The sequence below is a fragment of the Trachemys scripta genome, chromosome 3, assembly GCF_013100865.1.
Source record: "Trachemys scripta elegans isolate TJP31775 chromosome 3, CAS_Tse_1.0, whole genome shotgun sequence".
NCBI classification, from domain to species: Eukaryota; Metazoa; Chordata; order Testudines; family Emydidae; genus Trachemys; species Trachemys scripta.
The window spans coordinates 200,993,251-201,017,327 of NC_048300.1; the positions used below are offsets into that span (position 1 = coordinate 200,993,251).

General features: G+C 65.2%; 1 protein-coding gene across 1 annotated transcript in view; it reads left to right on the forward strand.

Annotated features, from left to right (window-relative positions):
- LOC117875558 (SCO-spondin-like) overlaps nt 1-21,338 on the forward strand; it is a gene marked incomplete at its 3' end in the record, with an annotated part of 79,927 nt that extends 58,589 nt beyond the window's left edge. Inside the window, 26 exon segments of the mRNA XM_034766936.1 lie at nt 91-187; nt 546-687; nt 1,325-1,471; nt 2,573-2,983; nt 3,431-3,559; nt 4,596-4,766; nt 5,133-5,297; nt 6,120-6,299; nt 6,476-6,598; nt 6,986-7,115; nt 7,688-7,813; nt 8,665-8,756; nt 10,358-10,540; nt 11,244-11,408; nt 12,004-12,256; nt 12,451-12,497; nt 12,811-12,981; nt 13,711-13,845; nt 15,979-16,124; nt 17,348-17,442; nt 17,528-17,580; nt 18,145-18,315; nt 19,673-19,752; nt 20,144-20,313; nt 20,612-20,658; nt 21,138-21,338. Of these exon segments, the coding sequence (XP_034622827.1) occupies nt 91-187; nt 546-687; nt 1,325-1,471; nt 2,573-2,983; nt 3,431-3,559; nt 4,596-4,766; nt 5,133-5,297; nt 6,120-6,299; nt 6,476-6,598; nt 6,986-7,115; nt 7,688-7,813; nt 8,665-8,756; nt 10,358-10,540; nt 11,244-11,408; nt 12,004-12,256; nt 12,451-12,497; nt 12,811-12,981; nt 13,711-13,845; nt 15,979-16,124; nt 17,348-17,442; nt 17,528-17,580; nt 18,145-18,315; nt 19,673-19,752; nt 20,144-20,313; nt 20,612-20,658; nt 21,138-21,338 (3,830 nt within the window).
- Between the last annotated feature and the right edge of the window lie 2,739 nt (nt 21,339-24,077).

A 24,077-nucleotide genomic window follows, 5' to 3' on the forward strand; every position in this document is an offset into this window, starting at 1 on the left:
TCTGCCCGTGCCCCCCCGGGGCCCTGCCCACCCCCCCACCCCAGGCATCTGCCCGTGCCCCCCAGGCCCTGCCCGCTCCCCCCACCCCAGGCCGCTGGGCCATGTGTGTGGCACGGGTGCCCTGATGCAGCCCACGAGCTCTGCAGTGTGCCCTCATCTCCAGTTCCCAGCGTGCCATGCTCACTGGGTACCGCGCGTGCCCTGCCCAGTCAGTGCCCAGGCCCAGGGGCCCTTCGGGGCGGCATTTAGGGTCTCTCCAGCCAGGCTGCGCCTGTCACGATGGAGCACTGCATGCTGGGACCCGTAGTCTCCGGGGGCTGCTGTTTCATGCCCCAGAGGTGCCACCCTCAGGGGCCTGGCAAGTCACCAGCATGGCCCTCGGCTGAAGCCTGAGATCTGAGTGCAGCCCAGAACCAGACCCCCCCCTCGGTCATCCTCCGAGCCTGCCCCCTCCCCTCCCACGCCAGCTGGCCGTGGGGACAGAGCCTCTCCCCTGCCCGCGCTCCGGCCCCGGGCTGACCGCTCCCTCCGCGTCCCTCGGCCAGGTACTGCAGGGCAACTTCGACAGCCACACGCCGGTGCAGCGGGAGCTTCGCCCCCTGATCCTGGCTCGCTACCTGCGGCTGCTGCCTGTGGAGTATCACCGGAGCATCCACCTGCGCATGGAGGCGCTGGGCTGCCCCTGGAGTGAGTGCTGCTCCCGCCGAGATTGGGGGGGGGGGCTGTGACCCTGCGGGGCCGGGACAGGGAGCGGGGGGGGGGGGGGGGCTGTGACCCTGCGGGCCCGGGACAGGGAGCGGGGAGGCCCGTGACACTGTGGGGCCGGGATGCACCCTAGAGACCAGCAGGTACTTGTCCCCCCACCCCTGCCCTATGGAGCCTTCTCTGAGCCCTTTCCATCTCCCCAGCCCCCATCTCCCAGCATGGCCAACTGCGGGCGCCTCTCCCACACGGCCAGGCCCTGGGCATGACAGGTGGGGCCCGGAGCCTTCCCCGCTGAGCTCTCTGGTCTCTGCCCCGAGTCCAGCCTCTGCCCCGGGGCGCCCGAAGTGCACGGGTCTGCCTGAGGTCGGGGTCACCGGGACCAGGGCCTGCTGCTGGTGGGGGGGCCCCTCGGGGCGCTGTGTGAAGCCCCCGCAGCTCTCTGTGATGGCAGGGCTGGCTGCAGGGCCTTCCTGGGCGAGCGGGGCTCTGCTAGGTCGGGGGTCAGGATGGGGAGACTTAGGGAGCAGGACAGGAGATCTAGGGGACAGGAGGGGGGGACCAGGAGCAGCTCAGCGAGCACCATGGCCCTACCACTGATCAGTTCCTTCTTCTCCCCCAGGTGCTGCTCCTCTGGGGACCAGCCCCACCTCCGAGCAGCCTCCGCTCCCCACGGCGACTCCGGTCCCAGGATCCCGGATCCCCAGCACAGTCAATGAGAGCAGTGAGGCCAAACCCACGGGCCAGCCAGAGGGCACCACGGCAGCAGGTGAGGCTGGGCCGGGAGCAGGGCAGAGACGTGGCACCAGGCGCTGGTCCCCATTAGAGAGCAGGAGTGTCCTAGTCCCTGGAGACAGACAGGCCTGTCCCATCCTGCCAGCAGCCCCACAGTCCCCAAACCAGCCCTGCGCCCTGCTGCCCCAGGGGGCGGTGTCACGGATGCCCAGGGTCGGGGCTTCCAACCCCAAAGGGTCAGCCATGTACCCAGGTTCAATTATATCTTAGATCTGACCCAAAATACACCCTATAGTCAATTCTTATTAACTAAACTAAAATTTATTAAAAAGAAAAGCGAGAGTGTTGGTTAAAAGATCAATATACAGACAGACTTGAATTCAATTCTTGAGGTTCAGATACATAGCAGAGATGAGCTTGTAGTTGCCAAAAGTCCTTTTAGAAATAGTCCAGAGGTTATAGTCCAATGTCCATATTCAGGGTGACTCCAGTCAATGACTGGGGATCTCAATCCTTGTGGCTCAGGGTTTCCCCCTCTTGAAACCCAAAGCAGATCTGAGATAAAACAGGATACTGTCCCAGGGTTTATACATCTTCCAGCAGCCTCTTGGCCTGAGAGAATAAGCTTAATCTTCTGTCTCCCAAGCAGCCGGGCAATTAGCACAGGGTAATTTATCCATTAAACAGTTCAGATCCAGGTTACCACAACCTTCAAAGAGACATAGAGACAATAATACAATTTCCCTCAAGTATCTTCCTAAATGTTAATATTCCTTTTTTGAGCTTTGAATCAAAGCTATAGCAATAGACAAGACTTGTTTGCTGACATCACAAGCCCTGAGCAAACATCTCCCCTTCTACCTCTAACAATGCCGGCTGCATTTCACAGCTCTGTTCATTTACATAACTTGTGAGTTAATTAACTCTTTCTGGCCCTGTCACCTTTCAGTGAGATTATAAACGTTTGATTAAGATGATGTGAGCGGTCTATTACATTCATAACACCACACAGGCGGGACTGGGGGGAGGCTGGACAAATGCAGGCGGGGCTGGGAGGAGACAGGCGGGGCTGGGCAAAGTCAGGGTGACTGTCCTGGCCTGTCACTGATGCATTTTCTCTCTCTGGCTCACCCAGGGAAGGAGCCGGGCGCCCCGACGCTGGGGCCGACAGGGCCTGCTGGGGACACGCGCAGCCCTGGAGCAGCTGGCCCTGAGGTGCCCCACCTGAGCACAGCTCGGCCTTGGTGGGGCCCTGGGACGCCCGGCCTCGCGGAGGAATCCAGGCGCTCCGGTGCTCCTGGCGTGGCAAGCCCAGAGCCTGGGCGCCCGGGGGAGACACCCACCTCCTGGTCCCCAGGGACTCCTGGGCTCTTCTGGGCAGGGACAACGTCTCCGGGGACCCCACGCCTGCTGGGCCCCACGCTGCCGGGCATGGCGGCTGTGACTGTGTCGGCTGCAGGTCCTGGCCCTGGCCCCACGGGGCTGCCTGGGCTGCACACCGGCCCCTCCCAGCCCGGCAGGCCCGGGCTGGCCACCACTCTGGCTGGTAAGCAGGGGGCAGCTGTTTGGTGCCGGTGCTGGGGGGAGGGCAGGGCCAGGGCTGGGAGCTTGCTGGAGCTTGCCAGCTGAGCCGGGGTGGGCGTGGGCTGACCCCCAAGGAGACCCCCAGCCATTGCAGGGAGTGGAGTTGCTGACCCCCGTGGGGAAACCCTGCCCAACATTACAGCTCCTGGGCTCTGTAAGGCAGGCGTTACCCACGTGCCCCGGCCTGGGCACCTCCTGCTGCTCCGAATTCCCTGGACCCTGCCTGGCTCCGTGCCTCTGCAGACAGCCTGTGCCCTCCAGGGGAGCAGGTCTAGACCTGCCGGGATCCAGCCCCCCAGCGGTGGGGCAGAGCCACGTGTGAGGGGCTGCTGGGGGCAGGAAAGCTCTGCGCTGGGCACCCCTCAGGGGGTTCAGTGCCAGCCCCCCAGCCCGTGTGTTCTTCCGGCAGGGCTGCCCTTCCCCCGACTCCTCTGCACTCAGGGCCAGTTTGCCTGCGAGGTGTTGGGCTGCGTGGAGGCCGCCTTCGTGTGCGACGGGCAGGAGGACTGCCTGGACGGGTCAGACGAGTGGCACTGCGGTGAGTGGGGAGAGGGATGGGGCCAGACCCACGGCTCAGCCAGAGGGGCCCCGCCCTGCCTGGGACTGCAGCCTGGGGGGTCCCCGCGCAGCCACCCCGCACTGGAGCTGGACGCCCTGCATTTGATCCTCCCAGCACCCTTGCCCCCGTCACAGACCCACAGGAGGGGGGCTAGGGCCCCAGCTTTGGAACGGTCTCTGGGAGGCCCCTCAGTGTGCCAGACCCTGGCTCCTGCCCTGTCCCCCCCCACCCCCTCCTTTTGTTTGTGTTCCCAGGCCTGGCCCTCCAGGCTCCTCTGCTCTTTGTTCCCCAGCTGGGGGTGGGGGTGGGGGAGGGGAATCCAGGGTCGTTAGTTGCTAGGTACCAAATGTCCCGGTGATTGGCTTTGCCATTGTCTTCAGGAACCCTCCATTGACCTGGCCCCCAGGTGGGAGCCATATCTGCGTCCCTGGGCCTCTGGGAAGAGCCACCAGCCCTTTCCCACCACCTGGGGAAACTGAGGCACCCACCATGTTCATACAAAACGTTACAGAAAATTCCAACTCCGCCACCCCCAGGGCTGGGGCCGGGCTGGGCACAGAGGGCAGGTTACCCCTTCCCCGAGCCCATGGCTGCTGGCCATGGGGGGCTGCAGATGGATCTGTGGGGAGCTGAGCAGCCCTTCTCCAGGGCCCTAGTGGCTGCTTGGGGGCCTCTATGGAGTACGTGGGGCTGTCAGTCCCACTCCCGGGGCCTGTGGGGTTCAGCCTCGAGCCCCCTTTGTGAACTGACAGTGTGGGGCTAGTGGCCACTCCTGATGTGGGCAGGAGATAGACCAGGACCAGCCCAGCGGGTCACACGTGGGCCAAACGCTGGCGGCTGGCCCAGGAGCTGCCAGGCTGGGCTCCCGGGGGCTGGAGGCGGGCGGCTCCTCGCTGAGCGAATGGGGCTCAGTGCCTGCGGGCTGGGGGCACTGGGTTAGCCCTGGTGGGTGGCAGCTGCGGGGCCAGGCCAGACGCTCCCCTCACTTCTCTCCTGCCGCCGCCTGTCTCTGCAGGAGGCCCCACCGCCTCGGCCGTCCCCACCGCCACCCTGGTCTCCCCGACCGGGCGGCCCAGCGCCTGCTCCGCCAAGCAGTTCTCCTGCGGCAGCGGGGAGTGCCTGGCCCCGGAGAAGCGCTGCGACCTGCACCCGGACTGCCAGGACGGCTCCGACGAGAGCAGCTGTGGTACGTGCTGGGCTCCTGCTGCGGGCGCTTGGCCCTGGGCACGTCCCCCTGGCACCTCCCAGCGACGCTCGGGGAGCTGCCTGAACCTCGGAGCAGGGAGCCAGGCCCCTGCCCTCCCACTGGCTCCATCTCCAGCCGGCGCCAGGGGCCAGGCTCCGATTCCCTCATTCCCCGGCAGATCCTGCCCATGGGAGCCCTGGCGGCCCTGAGGTCAGAGCCGCGAGCCACAGCCTGCATGGCTCCCGGATGGGGCCCCGGGCTAGACACGGCTAGGCTGGGGTCCGGCTGGGGAATGTCTCGGGACGCGGGGGGTTGGCCGGAGCCCTTGGCACCCCTGTCTCTAAGGCCTGTCTCCTGCCCCGCCAGTGGACTGCATCCTGTCTCCCTGGAGTGGCTGGAGCGAGTGCAGCCGGTCGTGCGGGCTGGGCGTGACCTTCCGCCGGCGGGACCTGCTCCGGAACGCCCTGCCCGGGGGCCAGTGCGAACGCAACGAATTCGACAGCCGCTCCTGCTTCCTCCGGGCCTGCCCAGGTGAGACCCCCCAACTGCCTCCCTGGGGAGCAGAGACCCCCGTCCTGCCCGCCGCGCCCCCTGGGGAGCAGAGATCCCCCCCAACCTGCCTCCCTGGGGAGCACAGACCCCCGTCCCGCCCACCGCGTCCCCTGGGGAGCAGAGACCCCCCCAACCTGCCTCCCTGGGGAGCAGAGACCCCTGTCCTGCCTGCCGCGCCCCCCAGGGAGCAGAGACACCCCCCCCCAACCTGCCTCCCTGGGGAGCAGAGATCCTCGTCCCACTTGCTGAGCAGAGACCCTCACCACGCCCCCTGGGGAGCAGAGATCCCAGTCCCATCTGCTGCGCCCCCTGGGGAGCAGACCCCCACCCCACCTGCCCGTCCCTCTGCACAGTCCCTTGCAGCTGGGGATGGAGGCTCAGCCCCCTCCTCAGAACACAGCACAGCCCCCATCTGCTGGGCCCCACGGCCCAGCCCTGCAGCTCGGGGCCAGGCCAAGGTCTGCCAGGGTGTGGGCCCCACGCCTGCCCTGCTGGACCCAGCCAGCCGCCCTTCCCGGCCCCTGCACTTGGCCTGGCTGCTGTTGGAGGCGTCGGGGCAAGGTGGAACCCCTCCAGTGCCCCTCACTGTGTGGGACTGTCCCGTGGGGAGCTGCCCTCAGCCCTGCGAGCATCGCTGGTGGCCGGTGGCAGGGCGCTGGGCCTCGCCTGTAGCAAGGCCGGCCAGAGAGCCGGAGGGCAGGGGGTGGGGAATCCGGCGTGGGGCCGGCCCAGTGGGGCTGAGAGCAGGCCAGGGCTGCCCAGCTCTGTGCTGACCCCGTCCCTGCCCCTTCTCTGGGCCAGTGAACGGCGCCTGGGCCCCCTGGGGCGAGTGGTCGGACTGCGATGCCGAGTGCCGCGGCGGAGTGCGGAGCCGCACACGGAGCTGCGCCGACCCCCCGCCCAAGAACGGGGGCCAGCCCTGCCCCGGCGACGCCGTGCAGACAGAGCCCTGCAACCTGCAGCCCTGCGGGGACGCCCGCGGTAAGGGGGTGCAGGGCCGGGGGGCAAAGGCGGGGAGGGGCTGGGGGGGGTCGGGAGAGACTAGGGCCCATGGGTATGCGTGGGGAATGCAGGGAGAGGGTGTGAGTGTGAATGGGGGGCTCTGGGAGGGGTGGGGGGAGGGGGGCCTCCTGCCTGAGTGCCGTGCGCCCCTGCAGACTGCGGCCCCGAGATGGTGCACGTGCAGGCTGAGGACTGCGAGAGGGGCCTGGTGGCACCGTGCCCCCAGTCGTGCCGGGAGCTGAACGCTGAGAGGAGCTGCCAGAGCCATTGTGTGGAGGGTGAGTGGCGCTGGGGGGCGGCGCTGGGGGGCGGCGGGGCATCAGCAACAGCCCAGGGGCCCTGGCCAATGGCACTGCCCTTCACACTCCTGGCTGTCACCCGGCCTGGCCCCCTCCCCATCCACCCCGGCCTCTCAGCCGGCCGGGCTTGAGTCTGCCCCAGGCCTGGGGGGCGATGGCTTCGGGTGCCCTCGGTGCACTGGTGCCGCTCCACAGAGCTGCTGGCAGCAGGGCCCAGGCTCTGCGCCAGCCCACGGGAGTCCTGGGGCTTCTCTCCTGGCGGGTGACTCTGGCTCCCTGCTGGGTGACGCGATCCCTGGGCGCCGAGGAGCCACCAGGCCCCAGCCCGGGCCCCCTGGCCTCACGGCGTCCGGCTGGCATTGGCAGGCTGCCGGTGCCCCCCGGGGCTCTACCTGCAGGAGGGCGGCTGCGTGAACGTCAGCCAGTGCCACTGTGACTTCAGCCAGGAGCGGCGCCTGCCCGGGGAGATGTTCCTGCATGACAACTGCAGCCAGTGGTGAGTGCCGGGGGCTGGGCCCTGGGGCCCCCGGACGGCCCCTTGCGGGCATTGGCCCTGCCCGCGCTGCCCCCCGCTTGCCCACGTGCGCTGCTGCATCCACGTGCTGCTCGCCTGTGCCCACTCCCCTGCTCCCTGCCCTCGGCCTGCCGCACGCTCTGCCCGCCCTGACGGGACCTGGGCTCCTCACCCTCGGCTTGCTCTGCACGCGCCCTCCCCTTGCCAGTGTACCCACAGCAGCCCTCTGGCCCCCAGCGTGTTACACACCAACCGGTGGCTGGGAGCGAGTGCAGACACACCCCTGGGTGCTCCCTGACTGCCCTGCCCCGTAGCGCTGCAGCCCCATGGCTCTGTGGTGCTCGCTGGCTCTGTCCCCTGGGCTCTGGCAGGGGGGCCAGCCCTGCCGAGTGCCGGGGGCAGCCTCTGTGCCCAGGGCTGCTGGAGTGCGGGTCACTGCTAGGCCTCACTGCAGCCCCGGCCGGCCGATGGCCCTGCGGCCCCCCCGAGTGCACTGCACAAGCGGCTGGGAGCCCTGGGCCCAGGCCCCCTGACCCTGCGTCTCCTCTCCCCAGCGTGTGCCTGGACGGGGTGGTGACGTGTGATGACCTGGCCTGCCCCGTTAACTGCGGCTGGTCGGCCTGGTCCCCGTGGACACCCTGCGACCGCAGCTGCGGAGTCGGCATGCGGGAGAGATTCAGGTGCGGAGGGGGGAGCGCAGGGACCCCGCCGGGTGGGCATCACCCCGGGACCCTCGCACGGCAGGGCCGAGTGCCCACGCCTGGGCCGGCCTCTCAGGTCCTGCACGGTGGCCTGTGACACCCTGGGTCTCGCAAGCTGTGCTGGGCTAGGATGGGAGACCCCCAAGAAAACCAGATGCCGCAGGGCTGGAGTAGGGGCTCCATAGGGCACACGCAGGGACTGCTGGCCTCAGTGCTGGGCTGGGGTGCCATACTGGAGGGGCTCGACAGGGGTGGTCTCCTCTCACAAGCAGAGCGGGGCGGGGGCTCGGCAGGGGGGAGCCCTGGGCTGCGGGGAGAGGGACGGGGGCTCGGTGGGGGGCGCTGGGCTGTGGGGCGGGGCAGGGCTCAGTAAGGGGTGCTGTGCGGGAGGGGGCTCAGTAGGGGGCGCTCTCCCCTCAGTCACTGCTGACCCCAGTGCAGCGCTAGGGGGTGCTGTGCTCTGGGGTGTGCCGGCTTTCAGTGGGGATTTCAATCTCAGCGGTGACCCCTCGGTCACCTCCAGGCTGCCCCGTCCGTGTCGCTCGAATTCTCTTGCTGGCCCCGTGGCCTGGCTGGGGGCACGGCCTGTGCTTCCCCTCCCTGGCACGGGGGCAGCGATTCCTGCGGGGGTTCCTCGAGACGCCAGCTCGGTCTCCCCGCTGCCGGGAAGCGGGATCCTGTGGGAGGAGAATCAGGGTTCCCCGTCGCTGTGGCGTTGCCGGGGGACCGTAGGCTGCAGCGCCCTGGCACCGGGCAGTCGTGGCCCGTAGGGCAGCGCCCGGCTGTGCTGCCCCCTGCCCATCACTCTCCCTAACTACCTCCCCCTCCAGATCCCCCACCAACCCGGCACCTGCCAACGGCGGAGCCCCGTGCGAGGGGGATGCGCAGCAAGTCCGCGAGTGCCACACGGCCTGTGTCTCCGGTACGTACACCCTGCCCGGCCCCGGGGCAGCCTGTGGGGAGGGGACAGGGACCCTCGCTCCAGCAGTAGGGCAGCACTCCTTCTGGGGGCGTGCAGAGCATCATGGGCGTGTGTGACAATGCGGTTCTGACGGGACCCAACTGAGAGTGTCAGTCCAGGACAAATTGCTCAAACAGGGCAGTTACAGCCCAAGGCTGGGGTTTCTCCACCTCTAAGGCAAACCAAACCAGCCAGACTAAGAGGACCCACTGGCTAACCGCAAGTCTTATAAGCAATTCCCTTAGACACTCCAGTTTCCCAGTATTACCACCAGTGCCACTCGTTATGGGGACAAATGGTTATGAAAACCAATACCCCAGTAAAAGAAAAAAGCTTCTCCCGATCCCAAAGGACCAAGCCCCAGACCCAGGTCAATATACAAATCAGATCTTACCCGCAAATCACGCTGTGGCCAATCCTTTAGAATCTAAAATCTAAAGGTTTATTCATAAAAGGAAAAAGATAGAGATGAGAGTTAGAATTGGTTTGTGATGGAGCAGGGGAGTTACATTGGGGATGGGGGACTGCTCTTGCAGGGAGATACCTGAGCTGTAACCTGAGCCAGGATGGGGGTGGGAGAAGTGACACCTTCTGCCCCGGAGACTGAACAAAGGAGAGGAGGGCAGAGGGGAGGGGGGAGAAGGCTGCTGGAGGGTTTTGGTTTTTAGTTTCCAGTTTGGGCTGGGTGGTGCAACGTAGGGAACCCCAAGCTGGGGTCTAAGCTCCCTGAACCCCCCAGAAGGACTTGACTGAGGGGTCCTGGTTGTACCTACAAGCTCTGCTGTAGACTGTGTTCCTGTTCTCCAATAAACCTTCCATTTTACTGGCTGGCTGAGAGTCCCGGGGAATCCCAGGAAGAGGGGTGCAGGGCCCTGACTCCCCCACACTCCGTGACATGGTTAAATGGCATCAATTACATACAGTAATAGCAAAGTTCTTGGTTCAGGCTTGCAGCAGCGATAGAATAAACTGCAGGTTCAAATCAAAAACAACAAGGAGTGCATCCGAAGAAGTGAGGTTTTTACTCACGAAAGCTTATGCCCAAATAAATCTGTTAGTCTTTAAGGTGCCACCAGACTCCTTGTTGTTTTTGTAGATACAGACTAACACGGCTACCCCCTGATACTTGGTTCAAATCAAGTCTCTGGAACATCCCCAGCTGGGATGGGTCATTCAGTCCTTTGTTCAGAGCTTCCGTAACCTGGTCTTAGACACCTTATCTGGCCCCCTTTACATAAGATTTGGTGCCACTACAGGACCTTGGTTGCAACCGTGTTCTATATGGTTCCAGTTCAAGTCAATAATGTGACAGCATGGAACCCAGGCGTCCTGGCAACTCTGCCAGCTGGCGTTAGATGACAACTGGCCCCAATCCTCCCATTGTGCTGCCAGCTGGGGACAGAACACGCCCTGCCTGGCCCCCCCGCCCTGTCCTTGGGCACCAGGGCCTGAGCCCGGGGCCCGTCCCTGGGGTTTGTCCATAGCCCCCGATGTCACAGCCGGGCAGCACTGATCAGCCCTGTCCGTCCGTTTCCCCCCCCCCCCCGCCCCGTGATCCCCAGAGCCCGCCGGCCCCTGGAGCGACTGGACGCCCTGGTCCCCCTGCTCCAAGACCTGCTTCTACGACGTGGACCGTGTCGGGGTGAGGAAGCGGTTCCGTCACTGCAACGACACCGGGGAGGGCGCTGGGCGATGCCAGGGGGCGCCCGTGGAGGAGGAGCAGTGTGACACGCCACCCTGCCCCGGTGAGAGCCCAGCTGGGGGGATGGCCGGGCGGGAGACAAAGGGCCAGCGCAGTGTCTAAGGGGGCTTGTGGGGGCAGTCCTCGAGGAGGGTGGGGGTTCCATGGGTGGGGTTCTAGGCTCTGAGGAGGGTGGGCTTCCACGGGTGGGGTTTTAGGCTCTGAGGAGGGAGTGGGGTCCATGGGGGCAGGGTTCTAGACCCCGAGGACAGAGGGAGCTCAACGGGGCGGGTTCCAGACCGCAAGGACGGAGGGGTTACTTTGGTGGGTGCAGCCTGCGAGGAGGGACGGGAATCCATGGGTGGGGTTNAGGGAGGTCAACGGGGGCAGGTTCCAGACTGCAAGGACAGAGGGGTTCCTTTGGTGGGGGCAGCCCGCGAGGAAGGACGGGGATCCATGGGCGGGGTTCTAGGCCCCGAGGAGGGAGGGTTGCGTCAGTGGGGGAGGCACCCCCCAAGGATGGCCGGGGTTCCCCAGTTGGGGGTGACATCCAGGCTGACTCCCACGAGGCCCCTGGCAGGGCTGGGGCAGCAGGTGCCAGGGCAGGGCTTGGAGTGGCAGCTGGGAGATTCCCAGTGGGTTTGGCAGAGCCCCTTTTGGGGCTCCCCCCTGCCCTGGGGGAGCAGCGTGGTGCCGAGGGGACCCCTCATACCCGGCTCCTGGCCTGCTGAGCTCGTCAGGCCATGCCCTCTGCTGTCCCCTGGCAGTGGGAGGCGTCTGGACCCCCTGGACGGCCTGGTCCCGATGCTCCGCTACCTGCGACTCCGGCGTCCAGACCCGCAGCCGCACCTGCTCCAACCCGGCCTACGGGGGCCCCGAGTGCACGGGGCCCCTCGTCCAGACCCGGGACTGCAACAGCCAGCCCTGCCGAGGTACGGGGGGGCTCACCCCGAGCGGCCGGGCGCGGGGCCCTGCCGAGGTATGGGGGGGCCACCCCGAGGGGCCGGGCGCGGGGCCCTGCCGAGGTACGGGGGGGGCTCACCCCGAGCGGCCGGGCGCGGGGCCCTGCCGAGGTATGGGGGGGCCACCCCGAGGGGCCGGGCGCAGGGCCCTGCCGAGGTACGGGCAGGGGTCACCCCGGGGGGCTGGGCGTGGGGCCCTGCCGAGGTATGGGGGGGGTCACCCCAGGGGTCCAGGTGCAAGGCCCTGCCGAGGGATGGGGGGGGTCACCCCAGGGGGCCAGGTGCAAGGCCCTGCCGAGGGACGGGGGGGGTCACCCCTGGGGGCCGGGGGCGGGGCCCTGCCGGGGGATGGGGGGGGTCACCCCGGGGGGCCGGGCGCGGGGCCCTGCCGAGAGACAGGGTGCGAGAGCCCTGCCGCGGGACAGGATGGTGATGGGGGGGCTGACCCCAATGGGGCTGTTACTTGTGGGTCTCTCAGCTGCCTGCCAGGGCCCTCCACCTGCTGCCCCGTAGCGAGAGCCCTGGGGCCCCGCCACGGCTCTGTCTCACCCCTCTCCCCTCACAGCACTGTGCCCCGCGCCCATGATCTACCAGACGGCCGAGGAGTGCCGGCGAGGAGGGGGCGCCTGCCCGCGGCTCTGCCTGGACCAGGGTGCCGGCGTGGAGTGCGCCACCCGCTGCTACCCGGGCTGCTACTGCCCCGACGGCCTCTTCCTGCAGAACGACAGCTGCGTGCCGCGGAGCCAGTGCCTGTGCTATCACCAGGGGGCGCTCTACCAGCCGGGCGACACCGTCCCCCACGACCCCTGCAACAACTGGTACGGCGCCGGCGTCCGGGCGGCCAGGCCCTGCTCCTCGGGCAGCCACTCCCCACACCGGGCACGAGCCCTGCGCCCGCTCCGGGGTCCCTCCCGCAGCCAACCTGCTGGGACGCCCCAGGGCCTGCTGCGGCTGGGTCTGGGGAGGGTCTCCGCGGGGTGTCACGCTGAGCCTCTCCCTGTCTCACTTGCAGCACCTGCGTGGCCGGGGAGATGGTGTGCAGCATGGAGCCCTGCCCAGGTAATGCCGCCCCCGCCAGGCCCTGCCCACGCTGGGTCTGCGAGCACCAGGGCCCGGGCAGGTCAGGGGCTGAGTGGGGCGGCCCTGCACAGTCCCGGGGAAAGAAGGGTGGGTCCCCAGCAGACAGGGCCCCTCACAGACCTGCCTCCCGGATGGGCACGGCCGAGACTGACGGATGCTAGGGACCCTGGGGGGTGGGCTGGGGGCAGAACGGTCCCCACCAGCCCGGGATAAGCGTAGGGATGGGGTCCCCAGGGCTTTGCGTGGGCAGGGGGCGCGGTGCCCAGGGGGTCTAACCCTACCGTCTCCCCAGTGCACTGTGGCTGGGGTGGCTGGACTGAGTGGAGCTCCTGCAGCCGCAGCTGCAACGTGGGCACCCGGCGGCGCTACCGCTCTGGCTCCGACCCGCCCGCCGCTTTCGGGGGGCGCGACTGCCAGGGCCCCGGCGTGGAGGTCGAGTTCTGCAGCCTGCAGCCCTGCAGGGGTGAGTCGGCCAGCAGCTCCCAGCCCCGCCCGCGGCCCGAAGGGACTTCCCCGGGGCAGGGGGCTGGGGTGCTCCTCTGCAACTGTCTGGGCACCGCCCTGCTCTGGGGGCCTGGGCCTGGGGGTGCCCAGGGGCTGCATCCAAAGCAAGGGCAGCGCCCCGGAGTGAGCTTCCCACAGCGAGTCCGCCCAGGCGGGGTCCTGGGGCAGCCAGACGGTCCTGCAGCCCCACTCCGCAGTCAGACGTGACTCTCAGCCAGCCGGGAAAACAGAGGTTTATTAGATGACAGGAACATGGTCTAAAACAGAGCTTGTAGGTACAGAGAACAGGACCCCTCGGCCGGGTCCATTCTGGGGGGCAGAGAGCCAGACACCCCTGTCTGCCCTCACTCCCCATCCCCAGCCAGCTCCAAACTGACTCTCTCCAGCCCCTCCTCCTCTGAGCTTTTTCCTTTCCCGGGCCAGGAGGTCTCCTGATTCCTTTGTTCTCCCACACCTTCAGCTGGCACCTTGGGGGGGGGGGGGGGGGGCGCGGCGGCCATTAGTTGCCAGGAGACAGAGTGTCAGTGATTTATGCACACTGGCCTTTATCTCACCACCTAGAGACTTAAGAAATGCATAGGGGAAACTGAGGCACCCACACAGTATTCAGAGGAAACATTAAGAACAGTCCCACTTCATCCCAGGGGGTCTCTGGGGTGCGTGTGCCTGAGCTGCCCCCTCTCTCCAGCAGGCTCCGGGGCCGAATGGGGTCCCTGGTCGGAGTGCTCGGTGCCCTGCGGGGGCGGCTACCAGAACCGCACACGGGGCAGCACCGTCCTGCACCGGATCGAGTTCACCACCTGTAACCTCCAGCCCTGCGCCGGTGAGACACTGTCCGTCTGGGCCGCAGCCTGAGCTAAGGAGAGCTGTCCAGCCCCGGGCCCGCGTCCTCTGGGGCCGTGCTGACCTCCCCGCTCAGAGCTGCAGCCAGAGCGCCTGGGGAGCATAGGGCCGGGCAGACTGGGTCAGCCTGAGGCCCCCCGGCCCTGCCAGGGGCCGGATAGCGGCTGGGATAATCGCAGCCCAGTCTGTGACAGAGTTTGGCTGCAGCCCTGAAGCATCAGGTTTCATTTCCCTTCCCCAAAGCGTTTATCACTGCAACAACCCTGACTGGGTTTGTTATCCATGGAAATGGCCGGCCCCTCCCGAATCTGGCTAAGCACTTGGCCTCGGGGCTTTCATGCGGCAGTGAGTTCCACAGGCTAATCCTGTGTTGCAGAAAAAAGCATTTCCTCTGACCAGTTCTGAATTTAATGTAATGGGACGTCCCTGATTCCTGCGCTAGGCATCGCGGAAACAGACGCCCCCGGGCAGCCCTCCCGAGCTGAGTTGTTATTTTATATGCAGTGTTAGGGTAGCCGTGTGGGTCCCAGGATCTGAGAGAGACAAGGTGGGGCAGATAATAGCTTTTACTGGGCCAGCTTCTGCTGGTGAGAGACAAGCGTTCGAGCCCCACGCAGAGCTGTGTGTGGCTGGGAAACTCTCCCCGACAGAAGCTGGTGCAGTAAGAGCTCCTACCTCCCCCACCTTTTCACTCTTCATTGTATAGATTTTTCTCCCGGTTCCTCTGCTCCATCCCCTCCCCAGTCGCTCCAATCTCTCCTTGTGGAGTTTTTCCCGTCGCCTTTGCTGGGCCCTGGTGTCTGGGACGGGGTGCCCGGGGCGGCCCAGGGGCAGACGAGGCAGGGATTAGAATAGTCTCTGTTATTCCCCATCCCTGTCCTTTGCCACCTGAGATCACGTCACTTCTTGAACGGCAGCTGTGCCCCGAGCCAAGGTCCCACTGCTGCCCACAGAGCGGGTCCGTGTCCTCGGCTGCTCTGGTTAACGGGACTCTCTCCAGCGTGCAGCTCCCTGCTGTATTGACAGAGGAATCCATTGGGGTCTCGCTGGGCCTGCCTCACTTGCAAACGTTGCTCTGCCCCTGCTCACGCCCGCACCAGATCACCCGGGAGCTAGGCCGGAGCCTGAGTGACCCCTTGCTCCTGCTCCCTGCCTGGGCTCTTGGTGGTGGGTAGAAGCTCTGCCCTGGGAATTGTTTGGGGAAGGTCTCTGGCCTGGGTTTGTCACCGACTCCTGCACCCCCCTCGAGCTCTGCCAGTGAGTCCCACAGAGCCGGGCTCTGGGGGAGCCTCGTTCGCTCTGCAGGGACCGACGCGCCCAGCCAGGACCTGCAGCGACCCTCACCCAGCGTAGGCCCAGCTGCCGGGTTTGTCAGTCGCCTGTCACACGGCCTGGGGGGCCCTGAGCTAGCCCGGGGGGGGGGGGTCAGTTACAGCAGAGCCCGTCCGGCCAGCCCAGCTGCTGTGACCCCATGGCCAGGCTCTGGCCCTCGCCAACTCCTTTCTTGCTCAGCGCCCAAGTGAGAGAGCTCCGAGCTCCTTATCCCCGCACCTCCCAGCCCTTGGCTCTGGAGCTGGGTCTTCCCTGCTCAGTGACCCCCCTGCCCCCACCTCTTAGCCTGTCCTGAGAGCAAACTTCATCCTTTTCTCCTGCCAGGCAGCCGGGCACAGTATAGGGGAAACTGAGGCACACGTGGGCTTAATATAAAATATTACAGAAAATTCCCACTTCGTCACAGTGCTCTCTGGGTCCGACTAGATGCTCATAACAGCCCCTTCCGGCCACAGAGTTTATGACCCAGCGCAGCACAGGATGACAGGCTGGAAGCGGGCGGGGCGGCTCTGGTTAGTTCTGGGGTGGGAGACCTCCCACGGGGACCAGCTGCTGCAGGGCTGGGAGGCTGGGGTGGGGTGTCTCAAGGAAACCAGCTGAAGGGGGGACCAAGGGACCTGGCTGATAGAGGGAGTCGGTGGGGGGCACCAAGGGACCAGCTGCTGCAGGGGGGCAGTAGGGGACGCTCTCCCCTCAGGCAGCGCGGACCCGGGTGCCAGGGCCCGGTGGGCTCCCCGCTGTGCTGCTCTACCCATGCGTCCCACTGTCTCCCTGTCCCCAGGCGAGGTGCCCGGCGTCTGCCCGGAGGGGAAGCTGTGGCAGGAATGTGCTGATGCACCGGCCTCCTGTGCGGAGCTGGGCACGGAGCCCCCTGCTGACAGGCCCTGCCACGCTGGCTGTTACTGCCCCCCCGGCACCGTCCTGCTGGTGAGTGAGCGAGAGCCCCCCGCACCCCAGCGCCACCTCCCCAGGCCTGCCCAGCTGCGGGCACCTGGCCCAGCACAGAGCTGGGGGAGCCTGGACAGGCCATGGACTCCTCCTCCGTCCCGCCGCCCCGGCTCCGGCAGGAGCTCGCTCTCCTCCCCGCGGCCCTGGGGCTGGAGGAGGTCTGTGCCTGACGATTATTGGGGGGCCTGTGCCCCTGCTTGCCCCCTGTGTCTGCCCCTGCCTGGAAGGGACCTCGAGCGGTCACCGCGGCCAGCCCCGTGCGCTGGGGCAGGACCGAGTAACCCTAGCCCAGCCCTGACAGGGGTTTGTCCAGCCTGTCCACCTCCAGTGACGGGGATCCCACCTCCTCCCTTGGTGCCTGGTCCAGAGCCGAGCTCCCCTGAGAGCTAGAACGATGCGCCAGCGTCGCGCCGAACTCCCCTTCTGCACATTAACGCATTGCTGCTTGTCCTGCCTCCAGCGGGCAGGGGACCCCGTCCTCTTTGTAAACCCCCCCTCTCCCCCCCCCCCGGCAGGCTCTCATCAGCTTCCCCCCCAGGCTTCTCTTCTCAAGACTTCACCCGCCCCTCACCCACCAGGTTTGCTAAACCTTCAATGCGTTTCGTCCTCTCCTCTCAACTCTGCAATTTGGCCACATCTTCCCTGACGTGAGGTGTCTGGAATGGGACCCAGGACCTCCCGTGTCACACATCCCACTCCTGTTCACACCCCCTGAGTGAGATTGGCCCGGTGCACGCCTGCGTCACACTGGTGACTCTGTTCAGCGTGTGAGCCGCTCTAGCCCCCAGCCCCTCTCCAGCAGCGCGGCCGCCCAGCCGGTTAGTCCCCATCTGGTCATGTCATTTTTCTTTCCTAAGTGCAGTAATTTGCACTTGTCTTTATTTAATTTCAGTTTGTTGATCTCACACCAATTCTCCAATTTGTCGAGATCACTTTGAATTCTAAGCCCGTGTCACCCCTCCCAGCCAGGCGTCATCCGGACCTTGTACTAGCATTCTCTCCTCTCCCTTAGCCAAGTCACTAACGAGAATATTGACTGGTCCCGGTCCCAGGACTGACTCCCTGTGTGCCCCCGAGCCATTGCTACCTGCTCTCAGTGCGATCTTTCAGCTAGCTGTGCGCCCAGCGTCCCGTCATTTCATCCAGCCGCGTGTCCCTTGTTTCTGGCTGAGCGTGCTCTGTGCTGTGCCCTCTGCTTCCAGAATAACCGGTGCGTGGCGGAGTCGGAGTGCCCCTGTGCCGAGGGCGGAGTGCTCTACGCCCCGGGAGATGTGGTGCCCAAGGGCTGTGAGAACTGGTCAGTGCCCTTCTCCAAAGCTCCCCCTCCCCGGGTCGGTTCCTCGGTGCTGCGGCTCTAACCGGTTGCTCTCTCCCCTGCCCAGCTCCTGTGAGGCCGGCCGGATCTCCAACTGCTCCCGGGTGGCCTGTGGGGACGGTGAGAGCTGGCGCTAGGGCTGGGGAGCGCAGCGCTGGCCGCTGACCTGGCCCCTGGCCAGGGAAACCAGGCAAAGAGGCGGGAACTGGACCTACCCCGTGAGGTCCCAGCCCAGCGTCCAGCCCACAGCCTGAGCCATCCTCCTGGGTGACACCAGCACGCCCCTGGCCCCGTTCCTCCACGAGCCCCGCTGAGCCCCTGGCCTGCCGGTGGGCTGCTGGATGGAGACCCTGACAGTCCCGGTGACAGTGGGGAGGGGTGGCATATGCCTGTTGGCGTCTCACCTGGAGCCCCCAGCCCCTCCACATCATGCAGCGGTGGGTGGCTGGAGCCCATAACGGCATGAGACACCGAGGGGCTGGCCCCATTCCCAGTGCTGCTCCCCATGGCCGGCAGACCAAGGCCGCCCCTCTGGGGGCTGCGTGTCCCAGGCTTCAGGCCAGGGCTTTGCCCCACGGGGAGGGGCAGCGATGGGGGGCTGCCAGTCTCCGGGGCCCGGTTGGCTTGGCACGCTCTCGGGGCGTGGGGCAGCCTCTGACGGTCACCCCATTTCCTCCCGGGCAGTGAGCGGCGGCTGGTCGGACTGGACACCCTGGAGCGAGTGTTCAGCCTCCTGCGGGCTGGGGCTCCAGACCCGGTACCGGTTCTGCACGGCCCCCCCTCCGTCGGGGACCGGACTGCCCTGCCTGGGGCCGGAGCGCGAGGAGCAGCCCTGCCACGTCCAGCCCTGCTCCAGTGAGTGTGCCCCACACCCGACCCCAGTGAGTGTGCCCCCAGCCCCAGGAGAGCCCCCCCTACCCCAGTGAGTGTGCCCCGCCCATCCCGGGAGAGCCCCCCCACTCCAGTGAGTATCCCCCCACCCGCTCCGGGAGACCCCCCCCCCCGCTCCAGTGAGTGCGCCCCCACCCGCCCCCCACCGCGCTCCAGTGAGTGTGCCCCCCCAGCCCTGGGAGAGCCCCACCCCACTCTAGTGAGTGTCCCCCCACCCGCTCCGGGAGAACGCACCCCTCCCCGCCCCGGTGTGCCCCCGCCCGCCCCCCACCACACTCCAGTGAGTGTGCCCTCGCCTGCCCCCGGAGCGCCCCCCCCCCCGCCCCGCTCCAGTGAGTGTGCCCTTGCCCGCCCGGGAGAGCGCCACCCCCCCTGCTCCAGCTGATCCCGTGGGGGCGTCCCGGTGCCAGGAGCAACCCCAGGGTCTCTGTCTCTGCTGCCACCAGCCTGGGAGGAGGGGCTGGGAATGGCCCTGGGGGGCTGCAAGTGGCTGCAGATCGCCAGCTGCCTCCTGGGGTGGGGTGGGGGCTGGTGACACGTGCCCAATGCTGGAGGGACCCTGGCCGGGGGACGGAGGCTGGGTGAGGAATGAGCCTTTCCCCAGACACACAGGGTGCCCCCAGCCAGGCCTAGTGCCAGGGGAGGGCGGGGGCCTGACCCCCACGGCTCTGCCCTAGGGAGCGGCGGCTGGAGCGCGTGGAGCTCCTGGACCGAGTGCACCAAGAGCTGCGGCGAAGGGCTGCGGAGCCGGGCCCGAGCCTGCGACAGCCCCGCCCCGCTGGGCCACGGCGACTACTGCGAGGGGCCCCCCGCCCAGGTGGAGGCCTGCCACCCGGGGCAGTGCCCAGGTACGGGGGGTGGGGATCCTGGAGCAGGCAGCCCCGCCGGAGCCTGCCATGGGGAGGGCACTATCCCTGTGGGGGAAACCCCCGGCCCCCTCCCATGGCCAAGGGATGAGACAGCAGGGGAAGCTGTGTACAAGCGCCGCAGCCCCCTGGGGCTTCAGCAAACGGGGGTGCCTCAGTAGGGGGCGCTCTCCACAGTGCCCTAGCATGGTGCTGTGGGGAGCGGGGCGGGGGCTCGGTGGGGGCGCTGGGCTGTGGGGAGCTGGGTAGGGGCTCGGCGGGGGTGCTGGGCTGCGGGGGGCAGGAGCTTGGCGGAGCCGGGCTGCGGGGAGCGGGATGCGGCTGGTGCCCCCCGGTGTGTCACTGCTGACCTAGGGCTGTGCTGCGGGGGGTGCCCGGGCCGAGGTGCTGCCCGCTGGACCGTGCCAGGCTCCGTATGCCACATCCTCACCCCTGGCCTCTCCCCGTCTCCCCAGCTCTGGACTGTGCGGCCGTGCAGGGCTCCATGTACAGCCGCTGCGGCCCCTCCTGCCCCCGTTCCTGCGACGACATCTCGGTAAGGGAATGAATGCCCGGTGGCCCTGGGAGTGACGGGGCCGCCCCACCCCGGCCCTGGATTCTGTCCCTGCAGCGCCCGTGCTCCAGGCCTGGCTCCTCTCCCCTGCCAGGCCGGGCTGCTCCCCTTTGCCAGGGCCCGGGGTGCCTCTTTCCCCTGGGGGCACTGTGCTCCCTTCATTCCCCCTGCTCTCCCCTCAGGGCCCTGTCCCACGGCGGGCGAGGCTGAGAGGTGCACTGGGCAGTGATGGGGGTATTGCCACCTGCTGGGAATCCAGCCTGTGTGTGTCCTCGTCCCCCTCCCTGCCAGGCAATGACCACGGGACTCCATAGCCCCCCCGCCCAGGGATCTCCTCCTCCCCCCCCCACCGTGACGCTCTCTCTGCTCCCAGCACTGCCTGTGGAGCTGCGAACCCGGCTGCTACTGCACCAGCGGCAGGGTGCTGAACGCCAACGGCTCGGCCTGCGTGGAGAGGCAGGACTGCACCTGCCTGGACCTGCTCACCCAGGAGAGGTACCTGCCGGGGGAGACCGTGGCCCACCAGGACGGCTGCAACAACTGGTGAGCGAGACGGGCGGGCGAGGGGTGTTATGGGGGGGCAACTGCTGTCAAGAGCCGCCCGCTGGTCCTGTCATGCCCAGTGCATGGGGTCGGGGCAGAGGGGTGGGGGTCCTAGAGGGGCAGTGAAACCAGGAACGGGGGGAGGCTATGGGGCAGGAGATGCAGAGGGGGGGATGCCCAGGGACTGTCTCCTGGTGGAGGTGGGCATGCTGGAGGTCCCCCCTGACTCCGTCCCAGCCCTTGACGGCCCCCCCCCCCGCCATGCCGCGGTCTCACTGCCGCTCTGCTCCCTCCCCAGCACCTGCACCAAGGGAGCGTTGCTGTGCACCAGTCTGCCCTGCCCTGGTGAGTACCCAGCCGGCCACTGGCAGCCCTGGCATGGGGCGGGACTGAGGGTCGCTGGGGGATGGAGAGGGACCCATGGGGTAATGGTGCCCCCAGGGGTGTGATGGGAGGTGCAGAGGGGCCTACGGGTGGGATGGAGAAGGGGTGCCCTGGGGGTGGCGATGGGAGTGGGGTGGGGTCTAGATATGGAATGGGGGGCCCTGGGTGGGGAGGGGGGGGTCCCAGGCTGCACACTGATTGGGTGGCAGGTTTGGAGGGGACATGGCCCCTCCTGTGGCTCTCTTCCCCTTGTTCACCTCCCGGGGGGGGCAGAGGAGAAGGTCGGGGGCGGCGAGAGGAGTAAAGCGGGGGGCAGCCAGGGGAGAAGGGGGGCGAGGAGGTGGGGGTGCTGAGAGGAGAAGGTGGGGGTGGATAGAAGGGGACATAGGCTGCTGCGAGAGAGCCCCTGAGCACCCCTTGCTCTGCACCCCTCTCCCCAGTGGCCGGAGGCTGGTGTGACTGGTCCCCATGGACCCCCTGCTCCCGGACCTGCGGCAGCGAGGTGGTGACGCGGTACCGTGCCTGCGCCTGCCCCACGCCTCAGCACGGGGGGGCCGAGTGTCCTGGGGCGCAGGAACGTCACGGGGACACCGGCACCCAGCTCCAGCACAAGGAGTGCCCCTCGGCTGCCTTCTGCCCTGGTACGGCCCTGAGCCCGGCCAGCGTCCCTTCCCTGCCCCCCGCTGGGTACGGCCCNTCTGTTGTGTCTCCCCAGATTCCATTGAAGTTAGTAGCAATTTGAGGGTGGGGGGCAAGCACTCTCCCCGTGACAAAATAAAGCCATCTCCAACGAGGGGCGGTAGCTTTGTCGTGGGAGTGCAGCGCCTGCCGACGAAGTGCTGGCCACACCTGTGCTTTTCATCATTACAACTTTTGTCATTCAGGGAGGTATTTTTTTCATACCTGTAGCAATGTGGGACTCACCCCTGCAGCGCCTCCTGCTGGTCATCTCAGGGAATTAGCTCTCCCAGCCTTGGTGCGCCCTCTGCAGGCCGGTATCCCGCTGCCTCTTGGCCCCCGTGTCCCTACCAGGACCTGGTGCCCCGTTCCACTGGGGTGCTGCCCCCTGGCAGTAACCCCTTTCGCTCTCTGGGTCTCCCTTCCCCCGGGAACCCATATCCCCAGCTCACCTCAGTCGTAGGCTACCGCCAGTCATTGTCTAGCCCTGTGCCCTGGGGCAGACTGCAGTATAAGCCACTCATCACTGGCAAGGGGGGTTTGGACCTGCTGAGTTGCCTACCCTTGGGCTGCCCTCTGCAACCCCCAGTACCTATTTGCCTTATTCTAGGCCGCAGCCTGGGGCTTTCCAGGCTGGAGCTCCCCAGCTCCTCTGCCTTTCCCCAGCCCTGCTCCACTCAAGTACCCGGTCTCTAGGTCCCTGCAGCCAGGCCTATCTCCCTCTACAGACAGAGAGAGACTCTCTGAGCCTGGCTTCACTGGCCTGTTATAGGGGCAGCGGGGCCTGACTGGGGCATGGCCCAGCCGCAGCTGCTTCCCCATTCAGCCTAGTAGCTTTTCCCCTGCCCCAGCCCTCTCTCGGGACTGATTTCAAGCCCTTCAGCTCAGGATCGGGTGGCCATCCCGCTACAATACCCCTCAGCAACAAAAGTTTTAAGGATGAATAAACTCACAAACCACCAACACGGAGAGAGCTCGGGTATTACAAAAAGAAAAGTGTTGTCAGCGTCAGCATTTTGGAGGAAACGTCTCACTGTGGCACTTATGCTGGTGCAGCTCCAGTTTGGGGAGTAACAGAGCGAGCGCTCGTACAGACGGAACATGGGTTTCTAACCCTGATCTGAGACGTTTCCATGTGAACATCTGATACCGAAGCAATTGCTTCGGAAGGAGTCAAACTACATTTTTTGTTGTTTTTATAAAAATATTTCCCCCCCCCCAGATTCCAGGGGCCAGATTCTGCTGTCAGTTACATTGGTGTAAACTGATGTCAGTGCAATATAAGTCGGGTAAGTCAGAGGAGAATCAGGTTATTGAATCTTAAAAGAAAATGTTATAAAAACAACGAGAGACACCAATCTTGAATCATGGCTCAGCTATGTGCTTTGGTTAAACTGGTGATTTCATTTTCATGGGTAAACTGCAGTCAATTTTTAATTGAAACCAGCTTTTAACAACATCCAGTTTTCCTTTCACCAATTTTTTGAAGGCAGACTGTTTTTCTTCAAGCTTCTTGTATATATCCTTCTCTTCTGGCAGCAGGGCCTCCTTATTGGCAATCTTTCTTACTATCTCAGCTTCTTCCCTCACACCCTGAAGTGATTTTATTCTTTCTTGGTACCCGGGCTTTAGTTCCTGTTGTTCCGACATGATCAGCAGGTCAATGTATTCCGGAGTGGACAGCGGGTTGGGTTTCAAAGCAATTGCTTGCAGACGCTGGAGGCTGCGAGATGATTTATCAATAAGCTCCATTAATATCTCTTCCACTGCAGCGTATTCCTGAGACAGCTTCTCAACCACACTCTGTGTCGATAACACCTCTCCAGATGCCTTCTCATACTTTTCTTTCAGTTGTGCATAGGTCTGTTTCTCTTTTACTACCTTATATTCCCACCTGTACTTTTGATTGAAATGAACGTTCCAGTCACATTTACCAGGGCAAACTGTGCAACATCCTGTATTCCCATCTATAGCCGCACACCCGCGCTTACCATCATCATCAGGGATTGCACAGGGATAGTGACACGTATAGTGACACCGCTGGCAGTTTATGTAGTAAGCTGTACCAGAGATGTCCTCCTGCACTGGCACTGTTTTCTCTACCTCATACTCAAAGTCTTTATTGGCCTCCATATCGTCCTTAGGTTGTTCCAGAGCTTCCTGTGTCTTTCTCAGTTCTTCTAGCTTCACCAGACCGGCTTTGATTTGTGGCTGCAGCCCTTCCACAGCCGTCTCCAGCTCCTTCCGCTCTCTGAGAACTTCCTGCGTTAAAGTTAAACTTCTGGTTTCTAAGGCCTTGTCTACACTATGAGTTTAATTCGGATTTAGCAGCGTTAAATCAAATTAACCCTGCACCCGTCCACACAACGAAGCCATTTATTTCGAAATAAAGGGCTCTTAAAATCGATTTCTGTACTCCTCCCCGACGAGCGGAGTAGTGCCAAAATCAATATTGTCATTTCAAATTCGGGTTAGTGTGGCCGCAATTCGATGGTATTGGCCTCCGGGAGCTATCCCACAGTGCACCATTGTGACCGCTCTGGACAGCAATCTGAACTCGGATGCACTGGCCAGGTAGACAGGAAAAGCCCCGCGAACATTTGAATTTCATTTCCTGTTTGCCCAGCGTGGAGAGCACAGGTGACCACAGATAGCTCATCAGCACAGGTAACCATGCAGGCTGATAATCGAAAAAGAGCACC